This window comes from Miniopterus natalensis, chromosome 10, assembly GCF_054644295.1.
Source record: "Miniopterus natalensis isolate mMinNat1 chromosome 10, mMinNat1.hap1, whole genome shotgun sequence".
NCBI lineage: Eukaryota > Metazoa > Chordata > Mammalia > Chiroptera > Miniopteridae > Miniopterus > Miniopterus natalensis.
Genome location: NC_142090.1, coordinates 33,081,500 through 33,097,504, shown reverse-complemented (window position 1 = coordinate 33,097,504; position 16,005 = coordinate 33,081,500). Strand labels below are relative to the sequence as shown.

The 16,005-nt window shown below is 39.1% G+C and overlaps 1 protein-coding gene across 1 annotated transcript; it reads left to right on the top strand.

The window, feature by feature from the left end:
* The first annotated feature begins 56 nt into the window (after positions 1-56).
* MRPL32 (mitochondrial ribosomal protein L32) lies at positions 57-14,957 on the top strand. The gene is made up of 3 exons (XM_016212520.2): positions 57-218; positions 1,833-2,014; positions 14,087-14,957. Exons 1-3 carry the CDS (start codon positions 89-91, stop codon positions 14,339-14,341), a joined length of 567 nt encoding a protein of 188 aa, XP_016068006.2. The 5' UTR covers positions 57-88; the 3' UTR covers positions 14,342-14,957.
* Positions 14,958-16,005: the final 1,048 nt, after the last annotated feature.

The window sequence follows — 16,005 nt, the reverse complement described above, 5'->3', positions numbered from 1 at the left end:
CGGGTTTGCCCGGCTCGGTGTCTGTGCGCATGCTCGGGATAGGGGCGGGACTCGCCAGCCATATCAAAGACTTGGGCCTGCGGGGAAGATGTTGGTAGCCATGCCGGTGCTGGTGGTTCTTCAGCGGCCTACAGCCCGGGGACTCCTAAGGAACTGTTGGGCGCGACTGCAGCAGAAACTTCAGAAGAGCTGGTCAGGCTTTCCCAGCCCTCCGTGGGGTACGTAAAGAAGGCCACTGTAGGGAAGAGGTGGATGAGAGAACCCCAGGCAGCATGATGGGTACAGTTCATACTCTGCCCTTCTCCCGCGTTGGGATCCGCGATAGGGGACGTTTTCAGGGACGCTTACTTAGGAACAAGAGACAGCTGTTTTTTTCTACTCCCTCTCCACAAAAAAAAAAAAAAAAAAAAAAAAAGCCCTCTGGTAACATTCCTACACAGAATCTTACCGAAGCTCGTTAGCTCAGCATCAAGGACCACCACTATCTGGATCCTTTTAGCTTTCCTTTCGTGTCCTCCCACACCCTAAAGCAGTGTGTCGTCTTTGTGGTGTTTGAGGCCCGTGCAGTTGAATCCTGATCCCACCGTTTTCCCCGGAAACTAATTTGAATTGGAAGTGTCTTAGATATTAAAATTTTCATTTTTTGGTATTCACATTCTACTCCATTTCTGAGGTGTACCAAACGTGATAATACCCAGGCAGTCTGAACTGAGAGCCCACTCACAATATGCCAAAGCCTGCCTGTGCTTCTTGGGATAATTTCCAGAACAATCCAATTAGACATTACCTTTCAACTGAGGAAGTAGACGGAGAAAGGTCCCAAGGTTACCCATGCCTTCCAGAGCCTGTGCTGTTAACCTCTGGGCTATGCTTAGAAATATTTTTAGATAAAAGGAATACCAGTTAAGTGTCACTCAGCTTTGTATATTTTTTTTAATTTTAATTTTTAAAATTAAAATAGAAAGTTTTTATTGATTGATTTTAGAGAGAGGAACGTTGACCCCTGTATGTGCCCTGACAGGGGATCAACCCCTGAACTTTGGCTATCCTATGCTCTAACCAATTGAGCTACACAGCCAGGGCCTGTATCTTCTTAAGAGTTCCTAAAATCAAAAGAAGTATTGCAAGTCTGAGGAATAGCAAGGAGAGGGTAAAGGAATCTATTTGATTTTATAAACAATTTAGAAAAACACGTGAAAGATTGATAGTCATATAAATTAATATTGTACAAAGGGTGGTGAGCTCGTTCTTTTTCTTAGAAAGAGGAATCAAGATTAAATATGAACTAAGTGACTTAAATAGGGCCTGCTAGTTTAGGTGTCAAAGGAATTAACTGTTTGAATATAATAAAAGAGTCAGTAGGCAGTTAACTCACTAGGTCAGAAGTGCATTTTGGTACTTTCAAGCTTAGATTTACATGTAAAGTAATTAGGTATACTACCCACCTGCAGGATATGGACAGTTGAGTGGGCTTTTTTTTTTTTTGCTTTGTTTTGTTTAAATTAGGTGCCTCTCAGACTTTTATTCATGCTTACTACTTAACTTCTGAGTTCTGTTTTACATAAAGTGAGAATTTCACTGATTTCATTTCAGCAGGTGCCTCTCAGAAAAAATTCTTCTCATTTTCTTTAAAATTACTTTATATATGAACTTTGATATAATTTAATAGCTAAGCTTTTCTGTTAAATGTCTTTTGATTGTAATGTTCTAAATGACCTATCTATAAATATGTCTGTTTTCATATCACTGTTGCTTATTAAGGAGAATGATAACTGAAAATAGTCATTTAGAAGCTAAAAACTGATTCTGAATCTCCATGTTTTATTTTGTAGAACCAGAATTAGTGGTCCACGGTCCAGCTGTACTTACAGAATCAGCAAATGATACTAATGAAAATAAGGAGATTTCCAGCCTTTCGGATAGTATGTTTTGGATGGCAGTGCCCAAAAACAGACGCAGCATTGAAGTTAACCGGTGTAGGAGAAGAAATCCCCAGAAGCTTATTAAAGTGAAGGTAGTATGTTGATTTTCGTGGGTGTACTTTTTCTCATGACTACCACTGCATATCTTCCTGGTATATTCATATAACATATGAGTAAAGTATTCTCAGATCTTGTATGTCCACTTTCTTCTGACATAAGCAAAATAAAATATTTTCAGTATGTATGTCTACTGTCCTGTAGCCTAAATACAGGAACATAGTCAAGGAAGGAGTTTGGAGTCTTCATAGAGGACTGGGTTGTGAAGAGCTTAGCTAAATGACTTTTTAACTGTGAGCTGTGCCAGTCCTGAGCTATGTGATTTTGAGCTATATATGGGTAAACATCTTCATTGTGGCAGAACCTAAAATTAAAGTTAGAAGCAGTAGTTATATTGGGTTTTGGGTTTTACTGGCCTTTACTTACGTATTCTATTCTTTACTGTGTCCAGTAAAATACTGTGAAGAAAAATCCTTAGATTGGTAATAAAAGTAGCTAACATCTATTAAGTTCCTATAATGTATCTAAGATGTGAATTATTTCATCAGTCTAACAACAGCCCTCCAAGGTAAATATTGCTTTGGTCGTTTTTAGGATGAAGAAACAGACAAAAAGAATTTACCTGTGGTCACAAACTGTTAAGTGGTGGAGTCAGATTTTGAGCACTGGCAGTCTAATTCTTGAGCTCAAATTCTTCTGTTTAAATTTTCTTGTGTGTTCCTATCCTCAGATAGTTCTAGATCTCCATGCTCCATTGGATGTATGGCTACACACTCTTCATTGATCTAGTAAAAAGTATAGTGTTTATTACCTTTGATCTGTTAATTTATGGCTTTATAGCCATGTTTGAATTACAGTGGTACCTCAGTTTTCTAATGTAATCCGTTCTGAAAGGCCATTTGAGTTGTGAAATGTTCCAAAACTGAGGCGTGGTTTCCCATAGGAAGTAATGCAAAATGGATTCATCCATCCCAGACATTTAAAATCAACCCCAAAATGGCAATTTAACATGAATTTTACTATCTAATGATACCATAGATCCATAAAATGATACGCAATGAGAGCAATAAACACAATATACTATACTGTATAAGCAATAATAAACACAGTGTAAATAGTACCGTAGATGATAAAAATGAAAATTAATTTTTTCTTACCTGCAGTGTTGATAGTCATGGTTTGGATGGGGGATCCCCTTCAATAATCACAATAAGTAACTGTCCTTCAGGTGTTCTATGGTCCTCTTCCAGAAGCACAGTAGGTTACTGTTGTTCAGGTGTTCTGTAGCCCTCTTTCATAATCACTGTAGGTGACTCCTCTCCTGCCATTCCTTCCCTTAATTTTTTTACACCACTGAGACCTGGTTCAGATTCACTGGATCTTTTCCTCACTAAAAATTTTTCAATTGACATTTGCTTTTTCCAATGTTTTAAAATTTGTCTAAAATGAGACATAGCATTATCATTGAAAGTATTAGCGGCATGACTTACAGCAGCTTTATCGGTGATATTTTTCAACAAAAATTTGTAGTTAACCCATTTTGTACACATTTCTTTGATTAGTGCAGTAGAAACACTTTCTCTTCCCTCTTCCTCTGAAGACAATTCCTCAGTTGCCACCTGTTGCTGCTCAGTCAGAGTGTTTTCAAGTTCTTCTGTGGTGAGTTCAGTCTTATGGTCCTGCATTAACTCCTCCACATCTTCACTACTCACTTCCAAGTCCATGGACTTTCCCAGAGGCACAATATCCTCAACAATAGGAGCATCCTCTTCAGTATCCTCAAATACACATTCAGGGACAGCTTTTGACCATAATGTCTTCCATGCTGACTTCATTGTTCTGTGAGACACATCCCTCCAAGCTTTGTCTATGAGATGGAAGCAATGTAGGATATTGAAATGATTCTTCTAGAACTCTCTGAGGGTTAGCTCTGTGAGGTCACCTCAAAGCACCTTAGGAACAGTGCTTTGATGTAAAGCTTCTTAAAGCTAGATATGACCTACTCGTCAATGGGCTGGATGAGTAGAGTTGTGTTAAGGGGCAAAAACTTTACTTCAATAAAACTGAACTCTTCCATAAACTCGTCCTCCAAGCTTGGAAGGTGAGCTGGAGCATTATCCATAACAAGCAGGTAATTCATTGGAAGATTTTTGTCTTGGAGGTATTTTCTTACACTTGGCCTGAACACTTCATCAACCCACTCAAAAAAAAAATTGCATAGTTACCCAAGCTTTGCTGTTTGACCACCACATCATATGCAATTTGCTTTTTATGGCATTGTTTTTCTTAAGTACCCTGGGGTTCTCGATTGGTAGACTAGCAAAGGCTTCAACTTAAAATCCCCACTTGCAGTCCCACAAAATAAAAGGGTTAGCCTGTCTTTCATGGGCTTGTGTCCTGGCAATGATTTACCCTCCTTTGTTATGTAGGTCCTCTTTGGCATTTTCTTCCAAAAGAGGCCTGTCTCATCACAGGTGAAAACTTGTTGGGGAAGGAAACCCTCTGCCTCTACATAATCTTTAAATTCCAAAACAAATTGTTTGGCATCTTCTTTGTAGGCCCTGGTAGCTTCACCATGTCTTACCATACTGTGTGTGCCACTTCTCCTCTTAAACTTTTCAAACCATCCTCTACTTGCCTTGAAAATATCACTCTCAGCACTTGTTCTATGGGTGTTTTTGATGAGATCAGCATACAAATGAAAAGCTTTTTTACAAATGCTCTCAAATGCTGTCACTGGCCAACTGTTTTTCACTTATCCATATGAAAAGCAATTTTTCCACTTCTTCAGTTGTCTGTGTTCTTTGTCTTGTGTTTTAACACCTCTTGCAACATTGGCTCTTTTAATGGCTTCTTTATTTTTTAAGGTGGTACAAATTGTAGATTTGGCCATACCAAACTGTGTTGCCAGATCACATACACGGACACCACTTTCATGTTTGGAAATAATTTCCCTCTTCACCTCTATTATTGTTTTGCTAATGATTCTCTTGGCTTTGCAGCTTTTACCCATTTCTCACAGCAAGGGGTGATTGGCAGAGGGCTCCTGATTGATTGCACACAGTCACAAAAACAAACTGGTTGCAAGAGTGCTCCTGAGATGAGATGAGCACAGATTGATTGCATACAGTCACCAAATAAGCCCAAATATCACCTCCGTGTTAGGCGGGTCTTCAGGGCTCCACTGCCAACAGCTAGGCCTCAGGCTCTTGCCCTCAGTGGAAGGTGTGTGGCATGTTCAACTTCCGTGATGTGTTAAAAAACCCAAGCATTTCCAGGTTTACGGCGTTTGTAAGCCGAAACGTTTTACAATGGAGGTGTTTGAAAACCGAGGTACCACTGTACTGGCATTCCACAGCAGCAGCACAGTGCAGTTGAAACTCCAGAACAGAGAACTGAACTTACTATTAAGCTTCCACATTCATTATTAAACTAAACCCTTAGAACTTAAGCCAAGAAGTATTACTGAGTCAAAATTGGGACTAGACTTAAAATCTGGAACTGAAAAATACTTCATTAATTAAAACAACAATAATTCATACAGTTTGTTGAGAGAATTTCAACTACAATTTTATGATATATCTGTTTATTGCATTGTGTTTTCACCACCTAAAATCAAGTCTCCTTCCATCAACATGAATTTGGCTTCCTTTACCTTCCTCTATTTTCCCTACCTGCCACCTTTTCTGCTAACCACCACACTGTTGTCTGTGTCTATGAGTGTTTTGTTTTGTTTGTTGCTTTCTGTTTTATATCCCACATATGAGTGAAATTATATGGTTCTTGTCTTTTTCAGGCTTACATCACTTACTATGATAGTCTCAAGATTCAAATGGCAGTATTTCATTTTTTCTTATGGCTGAGTAGTAGTATACTGTGTACATGTACCACATCTTCTTTATCCAATCATCTACCAAAGGATAGTTTGGTGGTTTCCATGTGAATAGTGCTATAATAAATATAGGGGTAAATATACATCTTTACAAATAAATATTTTCAAATTTTTCAGGTCAGTACCCCAAATTGCTGGATCATAGGGTAGCTCAATTCTTAATTTTTTGAGGAACCTCCTTACTGTTTTCCAGAATGGTTATGTCAATTTACATTCCCACTAGTAGTGTATCAGTTTCTTTTTCTCCCCATCCTCTCCAACACTTGTTTTTATTAATTGATTTTAGGGAGAGAGAAAGAAACATCAATTTGTTGTTCCACCCATCCATGCATTCATTGGTTGATTCTTATATGTACCTTGACCAGGGAGAGAACCCATAATCTTGGCATATTGGGACAATGCTCTAACCAACTGAGCTACCGCCAGGGCTCATGGTGGCTTTAATTTGCATTTCCCTTATTACTAGTAAAGTTGAGCATCTTTTTAGATATCTTTTGGCCATTTATATGTCTTATTGGGAGAAGTGTCTGTTAGGCCCCCCATCCATTTTTTTAATTGATTGATTTTTTTGTACAGTTGTATGAGTAATTTTTATATTTTGGATATTAGACTCTTATTGGAGGTATTGTTTGCAAATGTTTTCTCCCATTCAGTTGGTTGCCTTTTTGTTTTGTTAGCAGTTTCTTTTGCTGTGCAAGAGCTTTTTAGTTTGATGTCCATAGTCCCATTCATTTATGTTTGCTTTTACTTCTCTTGCCTTAGGGTTCAAATTCATAAAATCCTCTCAGACCAAGATCCATAAGTTTAGTACCTATGTTTTCTTCTATGTATGTTAATGTTCCAGATCTTATATTTAGGTCTTTGGTCCACTTTGAGTTAATTTTTGTCTATGGTATCAAATAGCAGTCTATTCTTTTGCATATGAGTTTCCAATTTTCCCAGAACTATATATTGAAGAGGCTTTCTTTTCTCCGTTGTATGGTTTTGGCTCCTGTGTCAAAAATTAGTTTCCCACATATATGTGGGAATTTTTTCTGGGCTCTCAGTTTTATTCCATTGATCTGTATGTTTTTCTTCCTACTGTTTCAATACTATAGCCTTGTAGTATAATTTGAAGTCAGGGAGTGGGACACCTCTGGCTTTGTTCTTTTTCTCTCATTAGAGATACTGGTCTGTATTTTTCTTTTTTTGTGTTGAGATTTTTCTTGTTTCTTGCGGTAGGCCTATAATGCTATAAACATTGCTCTTACCACTTTTGTTATATCCCCCAAATTTTTATATGTTGCATTGTCATTCTTGTTTGTCTCTATGCATTTTTTTTTTTAATCCTCATCTGAGGATACTTTTTCCGTTGATTTTTTTTTTTTTTTAGAGAGAGTGGAAGGGGGTGGGTGGGAAAGAGAAGTATCGAAGTGAGAGAGACACATTGATTGGTGCCTCCTGTTAAGCACCCCGAATCCAAGAGCGTCTTTGGGGCTGGGAATCAAACCTGTAGCCCAGGTATGTACCCTTGACCAGGATTCGAACCATTAAGCCATACCAGCCAGGGCTCTCTGTATCTTTTGATCTTTTATTTTTTCTTTGACCCAGTCATTGTATGTTGTTTAACTGTACATACTTGTGGGGTTTTTCCTCTTTTTGCACTTGACTTCCAATTTCAAAGCACTGTGGTCAGAGAATATCCTGGTATGATTTCAATCTTCTTAAATTTGTTGAAGCTAGTTTTGTGTCCCAACATGTTGTCTATGCTTGAGAATGTTTCATGGGTACCCTAAAAGAATATATAATTTGGTATTCTGGGATACAAAGTTCTGTAAATGTTGATTATGTCCATTTGGTTCAGTGTGCCCTTTAAGGCTGTTACTTCCTTATTGATTTCTGTTTGAATGATCTTTCCATAGTTATCAATGGGGTATTTAAGTCCCCTACCAACATTGGGTTTTTATCAGTTTTCCCTTTGGTTTTGTTGGTATTTGCTTTATATATTTGGTGCTTCCAGGTTGGGTGCATATATGTTAATATGTGTTATGTCTTCTTGATGTATTGCTCCCTACATCATTATAAAATGTATATCTTTGACTCTTGTTAGATTTTTTATCTTGAAATCTATTTCGTCAGAGATGAGTATGGCTACACCAGCCTTTCTGTGGATGTTATTTGCTTGAAGTATCATTTTTCACCACTTCACTTTGAATCTATGTTTGTCATTTCATTTGAGATGTGTCTCTTCAAGGCAGCATATAATTGGGTTTTGTTTTTTGATCCAACCTACTACTCTGTGCCTTTTAATTAGTGAGTTTAGCTCATTTAAGGTGATTTACATTTAGGGTGTTTATTGATATTTGGGGGTTTCTTATAGCCATTTTATCTTTTATTTTCTGGTAGCTCTGTGTCTCCATTGTTTGCTTTCCCTTGTGTTTCAGTCTGTTACTGGTTTAGTGCTCTTTTACAGGTTTGTCCTCTGTTTCCTCCTTTTCTATGTTATTTGGTTCTTCTGTGTTTCTTGATGCGTCTGGCTAAAGGTTCATCAATCTTGTTTATCTTTTGAAAGAACCACCTCTTGGATTCATTGATTTCTTCTTTGTTTTTTTAGTCTCTATGTCATTTATTTCCGCTCTAATCTTTAGTATTTCCTTCCTTCTACTTATTCTGGGCCTTCCTTGTTCTCTTTCTAGTTCTTTTAGTTGTAGGGTTAGTTTATTATAGAGATATTCTTTCTTGAGGTAGGTCTGTAATGCTATGAACTTCCCTCTCAGAACTGCTTTTGCTGTGTCCCATAGATTTTGGGTTGTTTTGTGTTCATTTTCATTTGTTTCCAGGAAGTTTTTTATTTCTTCCTTGATCTCATTGGTAACCTATTCATTGTTTAATAACAAGCTATTTAGCCTCCATGTGTCTGAATATTTTTGAGGTTTTTTTTTTTGGTCATGGTTGATTTCTAGTTTCATGCCATTGTCGTCAGAGAGGATGCTTGATATGATTTCAATCTTCTTAAATTCCGTTTCTTGTTGTCCCAAAGTTTCCTTAAACTGTCCTCATGCCTTTTAAGTACTTTTTCTTTTTGCTGCTCTGAATTAGTGATTTTTTTTCCTACTTTGTTCTAAGTCTCTCACTCTGTCCTCTGCTTCTAACCTGTTGATTCCTTGCAGTATATTCTTTATTTTAGCTATGTTGTTTTTCCTTTCCAATGGGTTCTTTTTCATTGTTTCTATGTCCTTTTTTATGCCTGATGAGCATTCTAAAAACCATTACTTTATACTTTGACTCTGATAAATTGCTTGCCTCTATTTCATTAAGTTCTCTTTCTGGCTGGGTTTGGAAAGCGGCAGCAATGGCGGTATTGGCAAGGCTGGGTGCCAGGTTGCCCCGACCTCCTCCCAGGGAAGCCGGCAGGTATTCCAAAGTGGCCCTTTCCAGTTTGGAGTGAGAAGTACTGTGCTGGGTGGCTGCTGTGGTGGTGAGGCTGAACGCCAACTCGAGGCAACCCTGGCCCCGAACCTCCAATTCCCCCACCAGGGGCCTGCTCCTGGGGAAGATTCCACAGGTATCAAAAATGGCCATCCCCCAGACCTAGAGCAAGAAGCGTTGGTCCAGTGGCAGTAGCAGTGGTGGTGGCAGCAGCTGCAAGCTTGAACTGCTGCCTGGAGTCCCCACGCAGGCAGGCAGCTCTAATGCACACTCACGCCCTCTCATCCATTTATACGCGCTTTATCTCACACTCACCCTCTCTCCCCCACACCAGCCCCTCTGCCATATTCCAAACCATAGTCTGTAATTGGGTTTTGATTGCTGTTCTCCTGTTGCGTTCCTCCCTGGGTAGGGCTGACAGTGAGGGTCAACCCCGACCACTTCATGCCAACTGTTACGCAAATGGCAACAAGACAAAAATAAGACCAAACTGAAAACAACAGGAAATACCCACAGACTAACAACAAAAAAGCATAACAATAAAAAAAGAATACCAAACAAGATATTAAAAGAATTAGAAACAAAAAGAATATGAAAGAAAAGGAAGATAAAGTATAAAACATAACATTAAAAATAATTTTAAAATGAAATAATTAAATATTAATAAATTCAATAAAATATAGAATATGAAAAGAAAATTGGAAAAAATGAAAAATAAAAGCAAGGAAAAAATAAGATATAAAGGAAAAAAGAGAAGAAATGAAATATGAAAGAAACAGTAGGAGCTCTCCCTCTCAAGCCTGAGCCTCTCTTCCCTTTCCTTTTCCTTTTCCCTTTCCCTTTCCCGAAATTAAAAAATAAAAAATAAAACAAAAAAAGAAACAAAAGATTTTTAAAAACTGGTTTGTCTCTGAAGATTTTAGTGCGTGCTGCTTTCACCCTTTTGATCTGCTATTTGTGGAGCTCTGGATTTTGCTCTGATTTTGCCCGAAGTTGGCCACTTTAGTGTGCCAGTTCTGAGCCTCTCTTCGGTGAGGTTCTCTGGTGCAAGCCAATATCAGTTGTTGTCCCTGGTTGTCCCTGGGCAACTTGAATGAAGCTCGGCTGGTTGGAGCCCCAAGTTTTCTAGCGGGCAGGGCCTTTGAAGTCCAGAGGTTTAGTCTGCTTTTGGTCTGGGTCTGACGCTTTGAATGTCCCTGCTCTGAGGTGATCTCCGTTCCCCCATGAAGCTGTGCTCTTGGCGGCAGGGTGGGGGGTTGGTGTCCAGGTATGGGACCGGCTGATTGGTTTAAACAGATTCGTGTTGGGGGTGGTGCCCTTAATTTCTCCGAGTGGAGAGGAGGTGCGGGCCTTTCCTTTTAGGGCTGCACTGGCTGAACTTGGGAGCTCGGAGCTGCTTCCCTATAATGCAGCTAATGGGCCCCGCACACACAGATCTCTCCTGGACTTAAATCCACCCTGCAGACAGTCACTGCCTCAGCTCTGCCTGGCTCCCTGGCACCCCCTTGCCACCCCACCAAGTAGGAAAGGATCAAAAAAGAAAATCAGCCTCCGCCAAATGTCCGTGTCCCCTGCACCATCAGACCAAGCAGTGTGGATGCAGATTTCCAGCACAGTGCTGGTCCCCTTTGTTTTGGGTCACAGCAGGATAGGGTAGACCTAGCAGTTCCCACAGGTGGAGAGATGGTCACCACCCACGTGCTTAAGGTAGGCAGGACCTATTCTTTTTCCAAGCCACACTGTCCGCTTGCTTTCTGCACTCTACCAAAGTCCTTCTAGAGAATAGAAACCCCTCAGACTCGCTGCTTGGTGCACCAATCATATTCCTCCGCCTGCACTGAGCTTTGCTGCCAGACCCCTCCCACAGTCACAGGTTAGAGCAAACTTCCCAGGCTGGTGTTCTAAACAAAGAAATTGCTCTTTACCTGGGATGGTGTGGTCTGAATCTCTCAGTTGGACTGAATCCCCACTGATTTCACCTGCCCAATGCTACTGGGGCTCCCCATCCCTTCTCTGTTATTCTGGAACGGAGACACCTGCGGGAGGGTAAGGCCTCCATGGCCCCAGGGGTCAGGACCTCCACTGCGGCAATATCCTCTTGGCTTCCCAGCCACGCACCTGTGTGAGTTGGCTCACCCTCCCGTATCTCCTCCTGTCTTTCCTCTGTGTTCCCTGCTCTCAATATTTTAGGTCGACTACACTTCAACTGGTTTTTCAAGCTGATTGCTCTGCAGTTTAGCCACAAGTCCGGTCCTGTGTTGCGAGTGATTGGAGCTGCCACCAACTCTGCAACCATCTTGGAATTTCTCTCTCTTTTCTTTCATCCGAGTCATTTCTAGATTTCTATCTTCAGTATCACTAATTCTTTCCTCTACGTGGTCAAGTCTATTTCCGTGGCTTGCCAGTTCATTTTTCGTTTCAGGTACTAAGGTATTCAGCTCCAGAATTTGTTTTTGTTTTTATAGTTTTAATCTCTTTGGTAAAGCACTCCTCTTGTTCATTGATTATATTTCTGAGTTTATTAAACTTTGAGTTTTCATGTATTGTTGAGTTTTTTCAGAACGTCCATTTCGAAATCTCTGTCATTTAAATTACATACTTTTATGTCTTTAACTTTATTTTCTGGAGATTTTAAAATTTTCTTTTTGAGCTTCCTTGTTATCTTAGTTTTTATTGTGTTTGATGGATTATTTCTCTGCCTAGGCATTTGTGGAAATGAAATCAGCTTTGTTATTTATGTTCATTTTTTAAAATTGATTTAGATAGAGAAAGGGGGGAGAGAGAGATACAGAGGCATTGATGTGGAGAGAAACATCAATTGGTTGCCTCCTTCACGCCCCTCAATTGGGGATTGAACCCACAACCTAGGTATGTGCCCTAACGGTGAATAGAACCCACCACCCTTTGGTGTACAGGACGATGATCCAAACAACTGAGTCTCGCTTGCCACAGATGAAACCTGCTTTTTAAAAAAATATTTGAGACTTCAAATATTAACCTGTTTAATAAGTTGATACATAGAGATCTTTCTTTTGTTTTCTAGCAGGTGTTGTTGAAGCATAACCCACAGTTGCATAGCAACCTTCCCTCACCTTCCCAGAGCTCACAGCAGCCCCAGCAGATGCTGTAGCAGTGGATGTGTTGATGACAGCACACACTCTCTCTCTGCAACACTAGAAGAGCAAAAGTATTCCTGCCTGAGTGACAGGCACACACTGCAACTCAACCCAGTGACAGGGTTGCTGGGGCTCTTGGAATCTCTTCAGGGAGGTGGTGTCTTTTCTGTGGGAAATGACCTGTGTTCCCTGGGGAGGTGGGCATCCCTTAGTTTTGGCACCACCCCCATGGGGGATTGTGGTGGGCAATGGGTCTCTGGGCCTGTGAGATCCTGGCACTACCTCCTGCAACTAGATAGTGCTAGCACTGCTGTACTATCTGAGGTGTCCCAGGTGCAGTCACCAGGCTCTGCTGCAGTAGATGGAGTTGGGTGAGTGGGGAGAGGTCTATTCTTTGTGGCCTTACTCTCTTAGTAATGGTAGCTGCCAGACCTTAGCTGCCATGTCTCTACCCTGTCACTGTTAACTTTAGTATACTCCTCCTGGTTAGAGATAAATGTTTCTGCCTCTCCAGTCTTCACAGCTTCTGAGAGAGAGTGCACTGTAACCCTATACCTGTACTCCTACAGTATCTGCAGCTGCCACTCTGAGTTCTGGGAGGGTGAGGGGAGGCAACTACACATCTGTGGCTTTGTTTTCTGCCTGGTAATAGCAACTGCTAGACCACAGCTGCCACACTTTTGTGTTTTGTCTCTGCCCTGCACTGGGTTTTGCTGCAGGGTGTGCTAGTCACTCAGGAGAAATGTTGATTCTAACTCTCTGTTCCTTAGTGCTGCAGAGTGTATGTGCCATAACCCAACACTTTCCCTGATACTGAGTCTTCTGGCGCATAGTGAGCTTTGGGCTACTTCTTTGATACCCATGTCTGGCCTTCTTCCTTCCCTCCTCCTCCCCTGTTCCCTGAGATACATCCACCTTCAGTTATTTCAATGTGTAGATCTCTCAGATGTGTTTATATGTTGAGCAGGGAATCCTCTGTTGTATTATAGCTGTCCAACTTGTAACTTCAAGTGGAGAGCCCTGGAGGTCCTTATGCTGCCATCCTACTGATGTCAGTCCTATTTTTCTTTATATTTCAAATCTACTTTTAAACATATCAAAAAGACTTATATAAAGGTTGTAATTTTCTCATTAACATTGGGTAGACATGTATAAAAACATGAAAATACTCTCAGATTAAAACAAGATGGAAATTTTACATTAAGGAATAATTGATGTACATATATTTTTGAAAAAAATTACACCAACTACCAACTATACTTCATATAGGGATTTGAATTACACTGATAAATCAGGAGAAGCCAACTTGTAATGTATTTACCATCTTGTTTTCCCCAAGATACATTGAAAGGAAAAGTGAATTCCTTTTTATTATATGCTTAGTATTTGAAGATGTGGGAAGGAATAGAGTACCATTCTATATAATATGACTGCTATGTATATTCAGAGTCAGAGTCAGTGCACCTGAGTTGTCCCAATTTTTCTACTAATTCAAACTCAATGTTGTTTGTCCTCAGTTTTTCTATTAAAGTGAGGTTGAAGTAGATGATATATGACCTCTTGTGCAGCATGACTACTCCAAGAAAATTTAAATATAAGCATCACTACCATCAGTAATTATTTGTTCTTTTGCCTCTTGTTGAAATATGTATTTTTTGTTGTTGATTTTTTTTTTTTTTTTTTTTTTATAGAACAACGTAGATATTTGTCATGAATGTGGTCACCTGAAACAGAAACATGTCCTTTGTGGCTATTGCTATGAAAACGTGCACAAGGAGACTGCAGAAATCAGAAGACAGATTGGGAAACAAGAAGGGGGCCCTTTTAAGGCTCCTACCGTAGAGACCAGGGTGCTGTACATGGGAGAGACACCATCTGAACAAGATCAGGGCAAGAGGATTATTGAACGAGACAGGAAGCGACCATCCTGGTTCACCCAGAATTGACACCAGAGATGTTTAAAGAGGGTAACTTAACATAAAACACTTCTGGAAAAGAGGAAGATTTTTTTGTTTTTAATATTTTGTGTCTGTTTTAAAATCAATATAGCTTAAAACATTCTTCATAATAATGTGTAGATAATTTGAAATCTATATCAGAAATAAAGTCTGGAAATGTTTGTTTATTCAGGGGCTCAGTGGATTTATATGTCTATTTTTATTATAAGGTTTTAAGTAAACATTAAATTTTTAGGACAAAACAAAGTAATTTAAAAGTCATACCAAGAGTTATGTGTTCGGGTTCTGTTTTTCTTTGTTTGCCAGTGTTTTTTCTTACACAAGAATACTTACACAAATACTTTTGTTTAAGTAACACCTGGAAATAGGTTATTATTTTAATTCTGAATATTGTTTTTTAAGATGATAATTCCTACAGTAAGGAAAGATTTGTTCTGTTTGGCATTTGTTTTGTTTTATTTTGTTTTTGAAAACTAAAATTGCCTTTGGTGGAATTTATATGGGATGTATTATGTTAATTTACTTAGACAAAAAAGGTTCTTGACATTTGACATGAAATCAAAATGACATTTAGAATTCATTAAATAGCTCATGAGATTTGTAATTTATTGTTTTGGGAGAAAGACTTTTAAAATGAGATGTGAACGAATTCAGTACTACACCAAAAATAGGCTAAGGATGTTGCCTTTGTATTTTCCTTTTAGTATGTCCTTTAATTTATTTTACCTTTTATCATTTTTATCTCTTTGTAGCAATGGCCTTTTTAACTTAAAGCAAATCATTTACTATTTCTCCCTCCCCTCTGTCTACCCTGAGCCCAAGATTTGCTAATTTTTCCCTGCCTCATTCAAAAATAAATAAAGTAAGATAGCTTATTAAAACCTAGAGATAAGTAAGTAAAGGATTATGGTTAAACGGAAAATCAGTACACATAATAAAACCCAGGGATATATTTGAAACAGAAAGCATACCACAGTAGCCTGAATATGTATTAGAATTAGGCAGCAAATTCAACACTGAACTTCCTTTTCTTTGGAAAGAACTTACATGGCTAAGTCTCTACAAGTTAAGACAACCCGGAAATACACCACTATCTTAGTACTAAGGCCCGATGGACATTTCTGCCAGAGGACTTTATAATGAGGAGTCTGTGAATGGGTAGTCCATCTTATTCCTATAAATAAAATGACCGGTTTCATGAGGTACAGTAAGACCAATAATATGTTAAAATGTTAATATGTTAAGATAATATGTAAAAATTTTATCATTTCATGCCTCCTGTCATGTTTGTTTATGGTCAGAAAAAAAAGCATAAGGGGTTGGAATTAAGTCATTTATGCATCTGATTTGTACACATTCTGAAATTAGAAATGAACTCCATCCTTTCTTAACTCCTACAACATCAAGATGTTGAGACATTCACTAGGCACCTTTGTTGGGAGGGATTCCTGTCTTTCCTTTAACCAGTTCCTAGCAGATCACCAGGTTCTGAAAATCTGAAGTGTCTGACTTTATTCCATTTCCCAACCAGTGCCCTCATCCTCACCCTGATTATTTATTTCCTGAGCTATTACAGTGTACTTTTCAATTATTTTCCAGTCTTGTTTCTAATTAGTTTTCTTTAGTAGTTTTTGTATTACAAATGTAACACA

Coding starts and splice junctions, on each gene's coding strand:
- MRPL32 (XM_016212520.2), top strand. CDS start 89: ATGTTGGTAGCCATGCCGGTGCTGGTGGTTCTTCAGCGGCCTACAGCC. Junction 219..1,832: donor CTTTCCCAGCCCTCCGTGGG/GTACGTAAAGAA, acceptor TTTATTTTGTAG/AACCAGAATTAGTGGTCCAC. Junction 2,015..14,086: donor AGAAGCTTATTAAAGTGAAG/GTAGTATGTTGA, acceptor TTTTTTTTATAG/AACAACGTAGATATTTGTCA.